Source organism: Rattus norvegicus, chromosome X (assembly GCF_021556685.1).
Source record: "Rattus norvegicus strain SHRSP/BbbUtx chromosome X, alternate assembly SHRSP_T2T, whole genome shotgun sequence".
In the NCBI taxonomy this organism is placed as follows: domain Eukaryota; kingdom Metazoa; phylum Chordata; class Mammalia; order Rodentia; family Muridae; genus Rattus; species Rattus norvegicus.
Genome location: NC_141554.1, coordinates 45,098,866 through 45,118,016, shown reverse-complemented (window position 1 = coordinate 45,118,016; position 19,151 = coordinate 45,098,866). Strand labels below are relative to the sequence as shown.

Genomic DNA, 19,151 nt, shown 5'->3' with positions numbered 1-19,151 from the left:
TTCAATGCTACAGCTTCTTGTTTCAATGTAGGCAACTTCAATGCTACAGCTTCTTGTTTCAATGTAGGCAACTTCAATGTTACAGCTTCTTGTTTCAATGTAGGCAACTTCAATGTTACAGCTTCTTGTTTCAATGTAGGCAACTTCAATGTTACAGCTTGTTTCAAATGTAGGCAAATCCAATGTTACAGCTTCTTGTTTCAATGTAGGCAACTTCAATGTTACAGCTTCCTATTTTAATGTCTGGGATCCACACATGCTCTTCTGGGCTACTCCAAAGGACTGACATCAGTTCTCTAGCTCTGCCCTCTGTAGCACTCTAAGCTCGGGTTGATCTACTCAAGTGCTGCTGCTATTCTTGGTGATCTTACCATGGTACTGGCATCTCTAGTACAATGGGGCCTTCTGCTGCAAACAGGCTTCACCAATAGCCTTTCATAGGCTCTCTTCATGGTTCCAAGCCTCAACTCCTTTTCGTGACTCCTTCAGTCCTGGGCTGTCAACTGCAACTGAGGCTGCACCTTCACCAATGGCCTTCCATGGCCTCTCACAGTGCCAAGCTTCTGCTGTTCTTTTTTTTTTTTTTAAGTATTTATTTAATATATATCAGTACAGTGTAGCTTGTCATCAGATATACCAGAAGAAGACATCAGATACCATTACAGATGGTTGTGAGCCACCATGTGGTTGCTGGGAATTGAACTCAGGACCTCTGGAAGAGCAGTTGGTGCCCTTAACCGCTGAGCCATCTCTCCAGCCCGCTTCTGCTGTTCTTCATGATGCCTTCAGGCCTTCAAAACCTGTACCACCTGGGGTAACTCACATTACCAAGTACAACTACAGCATGAAGAACAACCTTGGTTATCTCTGGAACACAGCTTCTTTTTTAAGCACACTGTAGCTGTCTTCAGATACACCAGAAGAAGGCATCAGATCCCATTACAGATGGTTGGGAGCCATCATGTGGTTGCTGGTATTTGAACTCAGAACCCCTCTGGAAGAAACAGTCAGTGCTCTTAACCACTGAGGGCCATCCAGCCCTGGAACCCAGCTTCTCTGTGCTCTCAGAAAACAATCCCCAAAAGATTTCACCTCAGTGATGTTGGTCTCTTCTTAATCACTGTTAATTTCTTAGCTCCAGTAACCAGAATCAACTGTCCCAGTAGTCCCTTCTATTTTTCACTCTTAAGCCAGAGCCACGTGGCTGAAGCTTCTGAGTTCTGCTACTTCCTGGGCCTGGAACACGTCCCCCTTGTTCTATTACATTATCACTAGCTTTCTGTTTTCCAACTCCTTCACTGCCTAAGCTTTGTGGTCCTGGATCTTGCTCTGTAGATTAACCTTGAACTCAGAGATATGCATGCATGCCTCCTGGGATTAAAAGTGTATACCACCATACCTGGATTTAAGCTTTTCTTCACCTAGAAATTGCTCATTCCCAGGCTGGCCTTGGACCATCCTGGTCTACGTATTGAGTATTGCTAGTCACCAGTTCTACAAAGTGAGACTCTCCAAATCAAAAAACAGATACTTGTATACATAAGTCCAAATATTTGAGAGAATAAATTCTTAGGTAAGCACAGTAATTATTGGAGGTCCAGCTCTGTTGTTAACTAGCTAAATAACCTTGAGGAAGCTGGTATATTATCTCTCCAGTACTTCAACCTCATCTTAGAATAGAAATAATCATATTTACATAAAATATAATTTTGAGGATAAAATAAGTTAATTTTTGTCCATTACCATTATGCCCTAGAGAAGGTAATAATGTTCTTAGAAGATTTTGATACTGTTTTGTTAGGGTTTCTATTTCTATGATGAAACCCAATGACCAAAAAGAAAGCTGGGGAGGAAAAGAGTTTTGCTTACACTTCCATATCACTGTTCCTTATCAAGGGAAGTCAGGGCAGGAATACAAACAATGGCAGGATCCTGGAGGCTGCTTATTAGCTTGCTTCTCATGGCTTACTCAGTCTACTCTTTTATAGAACCCAGGACAACAAGCCCAGGGAAAGCACCACACACAATGGGCTGGGCCCTCCCCTATCAATCACTAATTCAGAAAATGTCTTTCAGCTGGATCTCATGGAGGCATTTTCTCAACTGAGGCTCCTTCCTCTTTGAGGACCCCAGTTTATGACAAGTTCACACACACACAGAGCCAGCACGACTGACCCCTTGTCATCATGACACAAATCCGTCACTATTAAGGCACAACTTTTCCTTTCTTATTCATCTCCATGATCTCACATTAAAATCATAAATAACTTTAAAAGTCTCACAATTTTTATAAAAACAAACATTAAAATTTCAGTCTCTTTAAAATATTCAATCTCTCTCAAAATCTGAAATCTCTTTTAAAAGTCCAAAGACTTTCAGCTGTGGACTCCTATAAAAGTCAAAATTAAACTAAATACTGTCTTCATCAGGGAAGAATCAAGGCACAGTTAAAATCAAATGAAAGCCAAACAAAAGCCTGAATGCATGAACAATAGTGTCCAATGTTGGATCCACTCATGATCTTCTGGGCTCATCCAGAGACTTGGGTCAGTACCTCTGCTCCGCCCACTGAGGCACACACAGCTTGTCTTCTGGGCTCTGGCTGGCTCCACACTGCTACTGCTCCTGGTGGTCATCTCGGTGGTAGTGGAATCTCTAAAACTGCGGGGATCCTCTGCTGCAACTGCGCTGCATTTTCATGAATAGCGTCTTACACGCTCTCTTCATGGTGCCAAGCCTCAAATTCTCTGTATGACTCCATCAAGCCTGGGCCTTCAACTGTCATGGAAGCTGCACCTTCACCAAAGGCTTCTCACAGTGCCAAGTCTCAGCTGCTCTCCATGAACCTTTCATGCCTTCGAAGCCAGATCTACCTGGGTGCCTTACACTATACCAGGCTCAACTGCCAGTGCAAGGTACAAGATTGGTCATCTCTGGAATACAGCTTCTGTCTGCTGACTCTCAGGAAACAGCTCCCAGAGGATTTCACCTCAGCAATGCTAGTCTCTTCTTATTCAATGCCAAATTCTCAGCTCCAGCATAGTAGCATCAAGTATCCGAGGAATGCAAAAGGTTTCACACTAGTAGTGCTGGTATCTTGTTAACAACAGCTAATTCAGCCCCAGCTAATCAGAACCACAGGATTTTAAATTAAAATAGCAAACAGCCTGATAGTCTTTAAACTTCCCTCTGTTATTTCACAAGCCATCCTCTGTATTGTTCTCTTAACACTCTTATCTTCCAAGCTTCTAAAGAACTGAGTTCTCAACACTCAGTGGCTTTTTTTTAGCTCAAAGTTCCAAAGTCCTTCCACAATCCCAAAAACACGGTTGGCTCTGTCACAGCAATACTCCCACAATCCTGGTACCTTTGTCTTAGGGTTTCTATTGCTATAATGAAGCACCATGACCAAAAAGCAAGTTGAGGATGGAAGGGGTTTTTTTGGCTTATATATTCAGATCACTGCTCATCACACGCAAGGAAGTTAGGACAGGAACTCAAGCAGGGCAGGAACCTGGAGGTAGGAACTGATGCAGAGGCCATGGAGAGATGCTGCTTACTGGCTCACTCCCCTGGCTTGCCCAGCCTACTTTCCCATAAAACTCAGGATGGGCTGGACCCTCTTCCAATGATGACTAGTTGATACAATGATTTATAACTGGTTCTCATTGAGGCATTTTCTCAATTAAGGTTCCCTCCTTTCAGATAACTCCTGCTTGTGTCAAGTTAACATAAGACTAGTCAGCACAGATAAATCTTATCAAGCTGCTCTCTTAAAAACAGATAGCTATACCTTTAGGCAAGCTCATTTTATTCAAATCTACAATCTGAGTAGTCTTTTCATGGATTTTTCTTGATATACTGACATATTTGTTATTTTATTTGAAATAGGCTGATATGTAAGTTGGTAAGGAGACTAGCTTGATGTTAAAGTTACAGTGATCCTCTTGCTTCTGCCTCCCGAGTACTGGGACTATAGACATGCACTACCATGTGCAGCCGAATTTCTCTTTCTCAATAACCTGTTAACTATAATTCAAACACTAGCAGTGCATGTCACTGGTCCTTTGTAATGCATCTGAGAAATGTGTCCTCCAGTTTATTTGCCATATCATCTTACTTTGCTTTTAGTTTTTTTTTCCCCACAATGTCAGGATTTATTTTATAATAACAAATGTACATGGTATGGCCATTTTAATGGCAGAAATTTGCCATATATTCTTGTTTTCCTTGCTAACTTGCCTAGGCAAGCAAATGTGTTTTTATTTCATTCTTTTTTCCCATTTTTTAAAAAAATTGGATATTTTATGTATTTACATTTCAAATGTTATCCCCTCTCCCAGTTTCCCATCTGGAAACCCCCTATCCCATCTCTCCATCCCATGCTTCTATGAGGGTGCTCACCCACCTCCCTGCTCTGCCATTCCCCTATAGTTGGGAATTGAGCCTTCACAGGACCAAGGGCCTCTCCTCCTACTGATGCTGGACAATGCCATCCTCTACTACATATGTGGCTGGAGCCATGAGTGGCTCCATGTGTATCCTTTGGTTGGTGGTTTAGGACCTGGGAGCTCTGGGTGTGTCTGGTTGGTTGATATTGTTGTTCTTCCTACAGAGCTGCAAACCCCTTCAGCTCCTTCAGTCCTTTCTTTAACTCCTCTACTGGGGACCCTGTTCTCAATTCAATGGTTGGCTGTGAGCATCTGCCTCTAGCAGAGCCTCTCAGAAGACAGCTATATCAGGCTCTTGTCAGCATGTACTCTTAGGGGTATCAAATCTATGAATATTCAACATTTCCTAGAACAACAAGACTGCATGTAACTGTAAACCATGGACCCTGGGTGATGATGGTCCATTAGCTTAGATTTACCATCAGTAACAAGTGGATCAGTTTAGTTGGGAGTAGCTGTGTTTTGTGAGAAGTACATAGTAAATCTCTGTATTTCCTCTCAATATTGCTATAAACTTAAACCTGCTCTAAAAATAACATACTCAAAAATCAAAATAAGAACAAAGACATGCTGTTTACCCTTACATAAAAACATTCTATAGTTTTGATGTTAATTTTATGTCTTCTTCATTCCATGCTCATGTAAATTAACAACCTATGTTTTCTTTTTCTTTCAAGAACCTTTGCAAACTAAAGTTTCAGACTACGGTTTTGGACTCCACAGGAGATGAGCTTCACTTTTTAAGCCTCACAATCAAAGAGAGATCTCAGTTATTTTCTACATTCCAATGATTCTGAGTGTCCATTCTCTGATTATGAGACTCATTTTCATGATCAACATTTTAAATGTCTCTGTGATATCTTGTTATCTGAATTCTCTTTATTCAGACTTTACTGAGCAACTTTTTTCTTCCACAAATATCAGTGTCCCATTTCTCCTTCCGCATGCTGGGTAAAATACCTGTTCGGTTTAGTTCTTCCTTTTCCTGATACCTCTTTAAATGTATTCCCTTATGATTAGCTCTCATCTTGATGTGCCAGTGTGGGGGGGATACCCAGGACCGCCTCCACTCTCTCAGAGGAAAAGGTGAGGGGAGAACGGTAGGGACTGGTGGGATAGGAGGGGGCTGAGAGCAAGGACAGGGATCAGGATGCAATGTGAATTAAAAAAAGACTAGCTCTCAAACATGTCATCTAGTTCACAAAGCAACCTGCACTAAAGCACAGTTCACTTTATTTCAAATAACTCACATAATTTTATGTAACCAGCTCTTTGTTCTTTCTCTACACTGTCTTCTGGATACACAATAAAGAAGGAAAAAAGGTAAGAGTCTGAGTTTGTGACTGACTATAGTCACAGATGGCAGGTCTTATTGGCTGGCAACAGTACAAGATGACCATCTGTCTCTGACATGATTGCAAAGTATTAGATGTACCAGAACACTGAATGCAGAACACTCTTTCAACCACACACAGCGCCAGGGTTATGGGAATTAATATGCAATAAGGCCGCAGGAAATTAGAGACTAAACCAGAAGTATGTTCCTTAAGCTCTGAGGGTTTATATCAAAGGCAAAAGCCAAGGCATTCTTAAAATTATACACAAATACACATAGTAGTAGACTATGGGGCTTCTGGCCTTAATTCTGGGCACAAGTCACCTAGTATTTTTATGAATAGTAAGCAAACTGAGAAGAAAAGAGAAGAATAATTTGTCTACATGACAATTTACAGTTAGAACTTGATCAGGCAGACAGGCTAATAATGATCAGATTTTCTAAAAATGGGCTTCCTTCCCTCTTCTTTCTTGAAAACAACTACTTGTAGAACCAAGAGTCATCCTTAAACTCTCCCTGTACCCTGAAGCTTCACATTAAATCAATCACTATCTGAGAAGCATAATGGAAAACCATGCGCCTCATTCTGTTTTTCCCAGTTTGAAACTGAGAACTTCATCTGCACAGACACTGTGTTTTGATCAAATCCTCCAACTCCCTCTTTATCCCACTACCACTTTTCCCTCTCAACTCCATCTGTTCTTCTGTTAATCCATCAAATCTTAGTGTTGCCACTGAGTGCATGGTGTACACAATCTTCTTTGTGGGTAGCCTCTCAGGAGCCTCCATTCTCTGACACAAACCTAGTTTAGATCCTTATTACTTCTAACAAGAATCATTCCATCTGAACTCTTAAATGATCTCCCCATCTTTCACCTAACTAACTTTGGTCCATTTTGCATAGAATTCTAATCCATAGGTAAAACAGAATCTTTCTACAAAGGTCTTTCATGGCCTAGATTCTACGAATATCTCCCATTTCCTACTTGTCATACTGTTCTCTTATAATATGCCTACCTCTTAAACTTTCACCATATTCCTCATAGGAATGGGCCAAAATTATGTATACTTCCTTGAATGAACCTTCTACACTCACCTCCCTCCTTCCTTTCCCCTCTTCTCTCTCTCCATCCCTCACCATCAAATTGAACCTAGGGCCTAATGCATGCTAGCCAAGTGCTCTATCATAAAGTTATGCTTCCCAATACCTTCTTTTCCCTTTGGTAAGTTTCTCACTAAGTTGTCCATGTTGACCTTGAACTTGCTTTGTAGCTAAGGTAAGCCTTCAACTTATTCCTCTCTCAATCTCCCTAGTAGTTGGGATTATAAGCTTGTACCACTAGGCCTGGTTTTTCTTTGCCATTCTAAAGGAGTAAAACATAATTTATATAGATTGTATTCAGTAATGATGAATACACTATTTACTAACTGTGGTCCTGGGCAAATAATGTAATATCTTTGGGCCTTTGCTTTCTTATCTGTAAGCTGGGGAGAACAAAATAAACTTTGTGACTCTATCCTGCACTTTGGCCATTTGATGAGAGAACAAAATAAAATACATACAGAAACCTCACATGGGAAACACCGCCTATGTTCCCTAGGAATTTATGATTATTAGGATACTTCTTATTATGCTCCATGTATCAGTGGTCCCTCTATTCCTGAAATGCTCAGTTTTCCTCAAGTCTCATCTTCCATTTCGAGGCTGTGTAAACTGCCCTCATCCTGCTCTCTCTTCCTTTCCTAGGACCAGGTACACCTTATACTTCTTTGGTTACCACAGCACTTTATTTAATGTCCAATCAAATAAAAATCATGGCATCTCATCTTCTAGACTGAAAATTCCATGAATATGAGCACTGGGTTTTGTTATCCAGGTAACTGGGACCCTGCGCATGGCCAGTAGGCAGGACACACTCATGAAATGTTTACTGAAGAAATAAATCCTGTCTTATGCAGGAGCTTCACCTAACAAATCATCTCAACCTCTAAGAAAGAGGTGTGACCATCCTTTATTACTCTCGATAAATCACTTGTAAGGTTTTCCATATTTGCCCAACTTAGCAGAAGTCATAAAGGTATCAGATACACTCAAACTAATAGAAGAAAAACTAGGGAAGCATTTCGAACACATGGGCACTAGAGAAAATGTCCTGAACAAAACACAAATGGCTTATGCTCTAAGATCAAGGATCGACAAGTGGGATCTCATAAAACTGCAAAGCTTCTGTAAGGCAAATGACACTGTGGTTAGGACAAAACGGCAACCAACAGATTGGGAAAAGATCTTTACCAATCCTACAACACATAGAGGCCTTATATCCAAAATATACAAAGAACTCAAGAAGTTAGACTGCAGGGAGACAAATAACCCTATTAAAAATGGGGTTCAGAGCTAAACAAAGAATTCACAGCTGAGGAATGCCGAATGGCTGAGAAACACCTAAAGAAATGTTCAACATCTTTAGTCATAAGGGAAATGCAAATCAAAACAACCCTGAGATTCCACCTCACACCAGTAAGAATGGCTAAGATCAAAAACTCAGGTGACAGCAGATGCTGGTGAGGATGTGGAGAAAGAGGAACACTCCATTGTTGGTGGGATTGCAGACTGGTAAAACCATTCTGGAAATCAGTCAGGAGGTTCCTCAGAAAATTGGACATTGAACTGCCTGAGGACCCAGCTATACCTCTCTTGGGCATATACCCAAAAGATGCCCCAACATATAACAAAGACACATGCTCCACTATGTTCAAAGCAGCCTTATTTATAATAGCCAGAAGATGCAAAGAACCCAGATGCCCCTCAACAGAGGAATGGATACAAAAAATGTGGTACATCTACACAATAGAATATTAATCAGCTATCAAAAACAATGACTTTATGAAATTCATAGGCAAATGGACAGAACTGGAAAATATCATCCTGAGTGAGGTAACCCAATCACAGAAAAACACACATGGTATGCACTCATTGATAAGTGGCTATTAGCCCAAATGCTAGAACTACCCTAGATGCACAGAACACATGAAACTCAAGAAGGATGATCAAAATGCGAATGCTTCACTCCTTCTTTAAAAGGGGAACAAGAATACCTTTGGCAGGGAATAGGGAGGCAAAGTTTGGAACAGAGGCAGAAGGAACACCCATTCAAAGCCTGCCGAACATGTGGCCCATACATATCCAGCCACCAAACTAGATAAGATGGATGAAGCAAAGAAGTGCAGGCTGACAGGAACCAGATGTAGATCTCTCCTGAGAGACACAGCCAGAATACAGCAAATACAGAGGCGAATGCCAGCAGCAATCCACTGAACTGAGAATGGGACCTCCGTTGAAGGAATCAGAGAAAGGACTGAAAGATCTTGAAGGGGCTCGAGACCCCATATGAACAACAATGCCAAGCAACCAGAGCTTCCAGGGACTAAGCCACTACCTAAAGACTATACATGGACTGACCCTGGGCTCCAACTGCATAGGTAGCAATGAATAGCCTAGTAAGAGTACAAGTGGAAGGGGAAGCCCTTGGTCCTGCCAAGACTGAACCCCCAGTGTACGTGATTGTTGGGGGGAGGGCGGCAATGGGGGGAGGATGGGGAGGGGAAGCCCATATAGAAGGGGAAGGGGATGTTGGCCCGGAAACTGGGAAGGGGAATAACAATCAAAGTGTAAATAAGAAATACTCAAGTTAATAAAGATTAAAAAAAAAAAGAAAAAAATCTGTTCCTAACCATTTGAATGTCCTCTAAATAAGAACATTATTAAAAACAACACTCATATCTCATGGGACAGAAACTACAAGTATAAAGATGTGAAGTAGAAATAAATCAATAAAAGTTGAAAATTTTTGAAGCAAAAGTGAGCCAATGTCGGGCACTCTTGCAAACTGAAGATGTAGGGGCTGGAGCTCAGGAGTAGAGCACTTGGCTAACATGCATGATGTTGTACTTTCAGGTTCCAGGACTGCCAAAAAATAAGATATAAGCCCACACACGTGCTTTAAAGGAAGAATTACTATAAAAGCTTACAACCAAAGGAATAAATCCTAGCATATTTTTTTTTTTACATTACATCACAAGGTGGAGACTAGAGAGACAGATCAGTAGTTAAGAACACTTACTGCTTTTGCAGAGGACCCAGATTTGGTTCCCAGCATCCATATGGTGGCATATAACTGTCTGCAACTACAGTTCTAGGGAATTCAGTGCCCCCTTTTGACTCTTGTGGATCCCACACATAGACATAGTGCACATATAAGCAGGTAAAACAATCACAAAAAAAAATCTTAAAAAAAAATCACAATGTGGATGTAGTGACTCATATCTGAGATCTCAGCAGGTTTGAGACTAAGGTACGGCAATCTCAATGATGAGGACAGACTAGGCTACATACCAAATACTAGGCTATCCCAGCTTATAGAGTGAGATCCAGTTTCAAAGGAATCCCAGTGATCATTCAAAAATGGCTTATACTTTTAGCTCCTAACATCAGCCTTATACTTTTAACTAAAAGAAGATTAAATTCTGAACCATGAAAAGGACAGGGGAGTATTGCATATGGTTAAGATGTACTCTTACATGTAACAGAGATTTGAGGTCACCATCCTTACTCTTTGAAAGAAATACATTACATATCTCAAGAAGACAACTTGAGCTAAGGGGGATTGGTCATGACTGCCATCCATTTATTCTCTGCTCCAGTTATTACCACTGCCATCAAATATTGTGACAATTTCTATCAATCTTGTATTAAAGGTTTCTGATTTAGTGTGTAATCTGAAAAATTATGAGGCATTTTACTTTAATGTCTAATTTATGCATCTTAGCTATACTAGTCAGAAAAATATTTGTGTTTGAGCAGTTGTTTAAGGCAAAAAAGAGTGTACTTACCACAACTTGCAACACCTGATCATTGTGAAGAGAGGAGGAGGAGGAAGAAGAAGAGGAAGAGGAAGAGGAAGAGGAAGAGGAAGAAGAGGAAGAATAAGGAGAGGGAGAGTCAGCCATCATTTGTGCCAAAGTCTGCATCAGTGTTTTTCCAAGGAGAAAAAAAGAGCTGAACATGGCAATCACACCAAACACCATTCCAAAATTGAACCTGGCAACAAGAACAAAAACAAGCATGTAAGTATACAGTTCTTCACAATGCATGGACTAAGTAAGCATTCTGTAGCTTTTAAACAATTGGTAAAAAAGACCAATAGCTCAGCCTTGTTTCCCTACCTAAACTGATTGACTCAGGCAATTCTACCAAACTATATACTCTGACACCCGTAAAAGCTAAATATCATTGCCAATTTTTCAAAAGGGGCTGAGGGGCGAGGGGTTCCTCTCTGTTTGCGCATGTATTGTAGCCCTGCTTTCCTTGTGTTTAATGTAGTTAGGAATGCTCTTCACGTTAGGGCACTCACTTATTTTACATCCATTCTACTATGTGCATCTTATTTATCTCACTTTAGCTTTGTGATAAATTAGTTTAAATATCAAAGGAGGCAAATGGAATAGTTTGGTTACTCTGTTGTTTCAATAATTAAAATTACTCTTATGGCTGGGACTGTCTGTTATTTTTTTCATAAAGTTCTGCTGTGAAATTTAAGGTAGTAGAACTGTTTGTAATAATCTTTTTCGTTCTAATGTTCATAGAATTAAGTAATACCTTATTTTCAATTTTTAGTTATTTTTTTCATTCAATTTTATTAGTCTTTTCAAAGAACCAAATTTTAGGTTTGCCTATTTTTATTACTGTATCCTTTCTGGCTTTTTGATTATTTAATTGTTTACATTTAGCTTAAATACATTTGGAGCTTGCTTTACATTTATGTGTGAGTTCACATATGTACTTTTAAAACTCTTACAATGTTTCTTTAATTCTGAATTATAATTTTGTCTCCATTTATAATGTTAAAATTGATAACACAACTCCAACCGAAAATCTAGAAAATATTTAGAAAGCAGAAAGATAATTCAGAGGATGTTAAAGTATCAACTGTGTCATATTTCCAAGGCAATCAACGGATGTCACTGAAAGCAGACATTTTCCATATTTTGGACTTTCAGATGAAAAGTTCTAAAAGAGAAAATGAAAAGTTGTAAAAGTAGCCACAGGATCTGAAGTGCCTTTTCTGTTTTGCATTTTTCTTTTCTTCTCTTTATTATTTTATTTAATTAATATATACATTGAGACAAGTCTCTTTATGTAACCGAGTGGCCCAGAACTTGCTATGTTGTCCAAGTTTCCCTTAAATTATCAATGTTCCTGCCTCAGACTTCAGAGTGCTGGGATCCTTAGAGGAATGTGCTGTTGCTCCTACTTGGAGCTTCATTTTTTAACAAAAAGTAGTTTAGAGCACATTCCTCGCTAGCCGAAAATTCTCAGTTAAGAACCTGTTATGAGGAGTTGGAGATATGGCTCAGAGGTTAAGAGTACTGGCTGCTCTTGCAGAGGCCCAGATTCAGTCCCTAATACCACATATTGGTTCACAACTGCCACTCTAGCTTCAGGGGGATTTGATACCTTCCTGGTGCCTGAGAGCATTGCATGCAGGTGGTGCAAATTTAGCAAAACAAAATGAGAAAATAAAAATAAATGCATCTTTTAAAACAGAAATTGTTGTTCGGTCCCCAGCTCCGAAAAAAAGAAAAAAGAAAAAAACAAAACAAAACAAAACAGAAACTGTTAGGATACTAGGTGTCCCAAAGACCATGGAAAATATAAAAGCATAAATTTTCATAAGTGTCTCATTCATTCATGCATGCATTCATTCATTCACTCAATTTAGACTTTCAGTCCTCTAGAAGAATAGCAAATTCTCTTAACTGCTGAACCATCTTTCCAGTCTCCCTCATTTTATTTTTTGTTCGATTGAGATGAGGTTCTCATGTAGCTCAGACTGGCCTCAAACTTGAAATCTAGCTTAGAATGGCTTTAAAACTCCTGGTACTTCTGGGACAACAGATGTGTACCACTATGCTCAGGTGCCATCGTTTTTAATGTATGAAAAAGCACAATGATACAATTCCATATATATATGTGTATATATACATATATATGCTCAATAGATCCAAAATGATGGAAATTGTTAATAAGCTATCTCTGATGATTATAATTTAATTTCTAATTTAGCCCAAAATTGAAGATGAAAAGTACCATTGGTAAAGCATCCTTGCTTTCCGCCGTCCCCAACTGTAAAAGGCACGATTAAAAATTGAAGTTTGCCATCTTATATGAAAAGGAGAGATGCTCAATCCATTGTTTTCCAGCCAGTCTTCATAAGAATGTTTAAAATACACAGATGACTAAGAGAAAGAAAAGTTCAGCATCACTCAAATTTGAAGAGCAGACTTATAACATAAGAAAACAAAGAAATAAATAAAATAAAGAAAATAAAGACTTTCTAAAAGAAATCAAGATGTTAGTGGTGCAAATGTTTATAATATTTTTTGAGATAGTTTCACATAACCCAGGCTGGCCTCCAGCTTTCACATAGCAGAGGATGAGCTTGAACTTATCATCCTAACTCCACCTCCCAAGTACTGAGATTACAGGCATTTGACACTATGTCCACTTTATGCAGCGCTGAGGGTTCATCCCAGGACTTCGTGTATGCTCGGCAAGCACTCCACAAACTGAGCTACAATTCTAGTCCCACCCAAATGTTTGGAACCTAACCCAGCCTACCCAGTTAGTTAGAGACCTTTAATACTTTGCAGGGATAAAAAGTGAGGCTTTAAGATTGTAAACATTTGATCTATAACCCAAAAGTGAAATCTGGCTTATATCCTCTAATTTACGAATAGGTTTTAAAATTTTAAGGGATGATTTAAAAAAAAAAACAACAACAACTGCTGGGGATACTGGTTATGATGGTTACTTGCCTAGATACTGTGACAAAACGGCAGCTTTGGGAAAGATTTCATTTCACTCACTCACAGTTCCAGCGTATACCCCATCATGGAGCAGAAGATACTGCACTGGAGCTTGAGGAGGTAGGTGGTTGAGCCAGCTGGGTCACATTATATCCATAGTCAAGAGGCAGAGGAAAATGAAAGCTCGTGTTAAGTCCTTTCTCTTTTTTTTTTATCTAGTTCAGGGCCTCACCCCATAGAAATAGTACCTCCCACATTTAGCGTGGGTTTTCTCCCTCAATTATCTTAAACTAGATAATCCCTTGCAGCCACATAGACAGAGAATTGTTTCCATGGTGATTCTAAATCCCAGTAAATCCACAATCAAAAGTAGCCAGCACAGTGGAGTATGCCTGTAATCCTACCACTACGCAGTAGTGATGGAGAAGGAAAAAAGGCACAAGTAGCTCTGCAAGTTTACAGCCAGCATATTTGGCACGGCGGGGTCTGGGCCAGCCAGACACACACAGAGAAATGCTATCACCCTGCCTTCTCCAAATAGGAAACAAAACCGAAGAATATGTGACAAAGATCCTGTGACCCATAAAGCTTAAAATACTTACTATTCAATAGAGAAGAGCATTGAGAGAAAGGAGGTCCAGTGACAGGCCCAAACTGGGATTCAGCTCAAGCGGAGGCCCGGGGCCCTGACACTGTTACTGATGCTGTGGTGTACTTGCAGACAGGAGCCTAGCATGGCTGCCCTCTGAGAGGCCCAACAACCAGCTGAAAGACCCAGATACACGTACTAGCACCCAACTAATGGACAGAAGATGGGGACCCCTGTGGTTGAATTGGGGAAAAGCTGGAAGAAGCTGAGGAGGATGGCAGTTACATGGGAAGACCAGCAGTCTCAACTGACCTGGACCCCAGAGATCTCTCAGACACGGAGAGCCACCAACCAGGCAGCATACACCAGCTGATATGAGGTCCCCTGACACATATACAGCAGAAGACTGCCTGGTCTGGACTCAGTCAGAGAAGATGCACCTAACCTTCGAGAGACTTGAGGCCCAAGGGAGTGGGGGAGGTCTGGTGGGGTGGGGGTGGTGGGGTGGGGGTGGTGAGGTGGGGGCATCCTCTTGGAGATGGGGGGGGGGTATGGGATGGGAAGCAGTAGGGGAGCAGACCAGGAGGGGGATGAAGTCTGGACTGTAAAAAAATTAAAGAAAAATACATAAATTAAAAAAAATACAATTCCAACCCTTAAAAAAATCCTGACCTTGACAGGTGGTGGAGACACACACCTTTAAAGCCAGCATTTTGGGAGGTAGAGGCAGGCAGATCTCTGAGTTCAAGGCTAGCCTGGTCTACAGAGTGAGTTCCAGGGCAGCCAGGAACCCTATCTCAAAAAACCCCAAACCACCACCACCACCACCAATCCTGACCTCTGCTTAGAATCATAAAACCCCTAAGAAACATGTATATCAAAACTTCAAGACACATATAATTTTAAACTGTCTAGTAGCCAACTTTTAAAAAGGAAAGATTCATTTTCATATCTGCGTAATCTGCAAATATCCAAGCTATCATTTTAATGGGTAATCAATGTAAGAACATTGAGACATTTATTTCTAGTATTCTTTGAAATGTGGTATCAAAATTATACTCATAGCACATCTCTGTTCAGACAAGCTTTTGTAAATGCTAGATAGCCATAGACATCTAATAACTACCACAGTGGGTGGCACAGCTTATTTCATTGCCACAGACAGGAAATGGGTCTTTTGAGATAATTTTTAGACTCTGAGTGGACTCAACAGAAGAGGTACTTTACTTTCAATCAATATTTTCTACTTTTAACTAAGCAAGCCTCAACTTAAACTAGACAAAACTAGAAAATTTACCTAATGTCCTCTCCGTCTCAGTAGAAGCTCTTAAATTTCCCCAAGGGTTACAGTGATGGCTGCTTATAAACAGTCACAAAGCTTTTAGAGTTGAAGTCCTTGGCTAAAGTAGATCTATAAATAACAAGGGAGTTACAGAAAGCACTGAAGTACTGTCATAACTAATAGCCATCTGTATGAAAAACGCATTTGTCCTAGAAGGCTATTTGAGGTCTTTTCCATCAAAAAGAAATGGCCTCAGTCTGAATGCCAGTGTCCACAATTGTCTCTACTGTCTTCGGATGGCACTTTAAGCCTGCCTGTTTTCTAGGACTTGAAAAGGCGACTGACACACCTGTGCAGCAGAGGTTTACTGGGCTACAAAAACCAAGGGTAAGACAGCAGACCAAGAGAAGGGGAAGGTTCTGAAAAGTCAAGATCTCAGGCACTAGAGAGAGGGCTCAGCCAGTAAAAACAGTGGCTTTTCTTCCAGAGGACCCAGGTTTAAATCCCAGCACTCACATGGTGGCTAAGAACCATTTGTAATTCCAGTTCCAGGGGACCCTAAGACCTCTGCTGGCCCCTGAGGGCACTGAATGCATGTAGTGTGCATGTACATAGAAGCAGACAAAACAGTCATATATTCCACCATTCTCAGTGCTATTACTCAGGAATTGGTGCTTTTATGAAGACAGAGGAGGCTCCAGAAATTAAAGTCATATCCTTATCACTCACTTACTTGACCTGAGACTGACTGTACGAGTTTGATGAGTTCTATTTATCTGGGATTTTTTTAACATAAGAAACAGGAAGAAATCATGTGGCTTTTTCTTTTGAGCCCAATCACCAAATCACTGCGGCCTGTGCTGCTAAGCACTAAAATCAAGTCCACTGCACTAGTGATTCTCAAACAAATGTGCACGGAAATGATCAGGGGACCTTGTTAAGCTGCCTACTGTGATTCTACAGGTCAGAGGTGAGACCTGAGAGTCTGCCATTCTAAGAAGTGTCCAGATCATCCAAGAGTTGTTGGTCCTTGAACCTCAGATACAGTATATTATGTGGATAAATAATATAACCCTCTCCGTAAATTCAGGTGATCCTTCCAGTTGTTATCCCTATTTAAAGACAAGAAATGGAGGCACAGGTAGCAATCTGCCTAAGGTCACAAAGGTTAGGAAGTGGCAGAGCCTAGCTCTCCTAAAGACTACACTTCATAGTCTGGCATTCCAATGTTTAAATATGACAAAGAAGTCCAGGCGCCATTTGATTTTATTGTTTTCTAAGACAAAATGTCATGAGGTATTTGGTTTAAAAGACATGAAGGTTTGACTATTTATGATTGTGATTTTCAAACCCTTGGGAATTTCTAGGCTCGTATTCCCCACCCCCATTCCCGTCTAAGGGTGTCTGAAACATGTGCTCAGACAACTCTTGAAATTTCTTCTTACAATTCCCAATTCCAACACCCACAACACTCAAATAAACGCATCGTATGCCCAGGGTGTGTGTAGTCACTGTGGAAAAGGAAGTGTAGGGTGTAAATAGAACTTGAGTAACAGAAAATGTGGCTAAATTCTCGCTACTTAAGCATGCTACTTTAAAGCGTGGTCTACAGGTCAGCACGATCTGCAGGACTGAGGGACTAGCTGGAAATACAGAATCTTAGCTTTCTTCCCAGACCTGACGAAATCAGAATCTGAATTTAAACCGGAACCACGGATGCTCCTGTGTACTTTCGAATTTGACACCAGTGATTTAAGTTACGATTTGATTTCGAGTTACCATAATACTAGCAGCGTCTCACGGGCCCTAACCTTAGAGCAAATAAGGAAAACAACGCCTTTTCTTAAGCGGATATTTTAGTTTCTTCCCTCCTTCGAGCCGTGCCTCCCAAGCCCGCCAGACTCCTCCCGGAAAGGAGCCAAAAGCTGCAGGGACCCGGTGCCCGCAATGCGGCGGTGGCACGGGCCGCCACACCCCTCCCGCAGCCTGCCCTACTTTATTTACTCCGCCGGACGGATGCGCCACGCGGTAGAGTGCACGTAGACACCAAGGACGGAGCGGGTTGCAGCCCGCCGAGTTAACTCGGCCGGGGAAGAGAAAAGGCCTTGGGCAACACAGGACCATGCGCACCAGCCCTGGACTCCACCGGCTGGGGCCTTAGGCCTGAGGCCCTCACCTTCAACACCAAGTCGGCCAGGTAGACGGCAGTCCAACCACCCACCACCACCACCACCAGCGACACCGGAATCATAGTAGCAGCGGATGGACGGCGGGCCCCAGCGTCCTCCTTCTGCGATCCACAATCAGCCGCCTGCACGGAGCCTTACAGCTCCAGCATCCGCTCAGGAACCAAATTGCTACCGGGTTCTTTGTTCCGGTAGTTACGTTTTGCTCCGGACTCTTCCGGTGAGGACACTCCCACAGTTTGTGCATGCCGGAAAATGCGCGCGGGTTTCTTTACCTAGGACACCCGGGCTTCGTCGTGTTAGAAGCTCCTGGCGTTCGGCCGTCAGGGTTCTAGTGGTTCTTTAACTTTGACCCTCTCTGCGGTCTGCTTTCCTTTCTCACTGATTTTCATCTCCGGTTTGTTGTGTATTTCATATAGCAGGGGTTTGGGGTGATTAGAAGTACCGAAACATACCCACATTTAAATTAGTCATGTCTCTTTCTAACTTGTGTTTATAACGCAACATCGTAATAAAGGCCTCAGTTGTTCGTTTTGGTGTTTTGATAACTAAATCTCTGTCTGTACCTTAATCGAAACACATAACATTTCTTTTCTTTCTTTCTTTTTTTTTTTTTTTTTCGGAGCTGGGGACCGAACTCAGGGCCTTGCACTTGCTAGGCAAGTGCTGTACCACTGAGCTAAATCCCCAACCCCCTGAAACACATACACAAACACAAACACCGGGAATTTCTTCCTGGTTTCCTTTCCTAGTCATTTCCGTCCCCCCCCCCCCGCCCCTCGTGTGTGTGTGTGTGTGTGTGTGTGTGTGTGTGTGTGTGTGTGTGTGTGTTGAATTTTGCGTAAATAGAATCACACCTTTTAAATCTGGATTATTTCGTGGGACATTTTGTTTTGTAAGATTTGTCTATATTACAAAGATTTGTTTTTAAGACAGCATCTCAGGAATGCAGCCTGGCATTCACTATGTGGACTAAGCTGGCCTTGAATTCTCAGAGAGCCACCTGCACTTAAGAGTTGTGCATCACAACACCTAGCTGTTGATTAATTTTTTAAAAAACCTTTTCATCAGAAACTTGGTTTGCGCTGTTGTTTCATATTGGAATTCTAGGGCTGGAAAAATGGCCTATCAGGTAAAGACACTTGCTTCCTAGCCTGACTACCTAAGATCATTTCCTGGGTGACAACGTGATAGGAGAGAACCAGCCCTTGCAGGTTTTCCTTTGATCTACTCGCCTATAAAATAAGTTAGATGAAACTTTCAAATATTGAAGTACTGACGTCTGTCCAGTGAACTAAAGTTCTCAGCTTTGGTTGCATATTAACTTCACCAGGGGCCTTTAAAATCCCGGGTGCTTGTTGTGTAGCCTGGACCAATTAAGTCAGAAGCTCTGTGAAACAGACCCAAGACTGTATCATTTTAAATGCAGTCATGTCTCTGT

The 19,151-nt window shown here is 41.3% G+C and overlaps 1 protein-coding gene across 4 annotated transcripts in view; it reads right to left on the bottom strand.

Annotated features, from left to right (window-relative positions):
* Positions 1-17,896, bottom strand: part of Mbtps2 (membrane-bound transcription factor peptidase, site 2) — a 50,210-nt gene extending 32,314 nt beyond the window's left edge. For 2 of the 4 annotated variants that reach the window (XM_087599624.1, XM_087599626.1), the window contains exons 1-2: positions 17,701-17,880; positions 10,678-10,885 (exon numbers count right to left, since the gene is read on the bottom strand). In XM_087599624.1, the coding sequence (XP_087455750.1) occupies positions 10,678-10,872 (195 nt within the window). In that variant the 5' untranslated portion in view covers positions 10,873-10,885; positions 17,701-17,880. 4 annotated transcript variants of the gene reach the window in all.
* Positions 17,897-19,151: the final 1,255 nt, after the last annotated feature.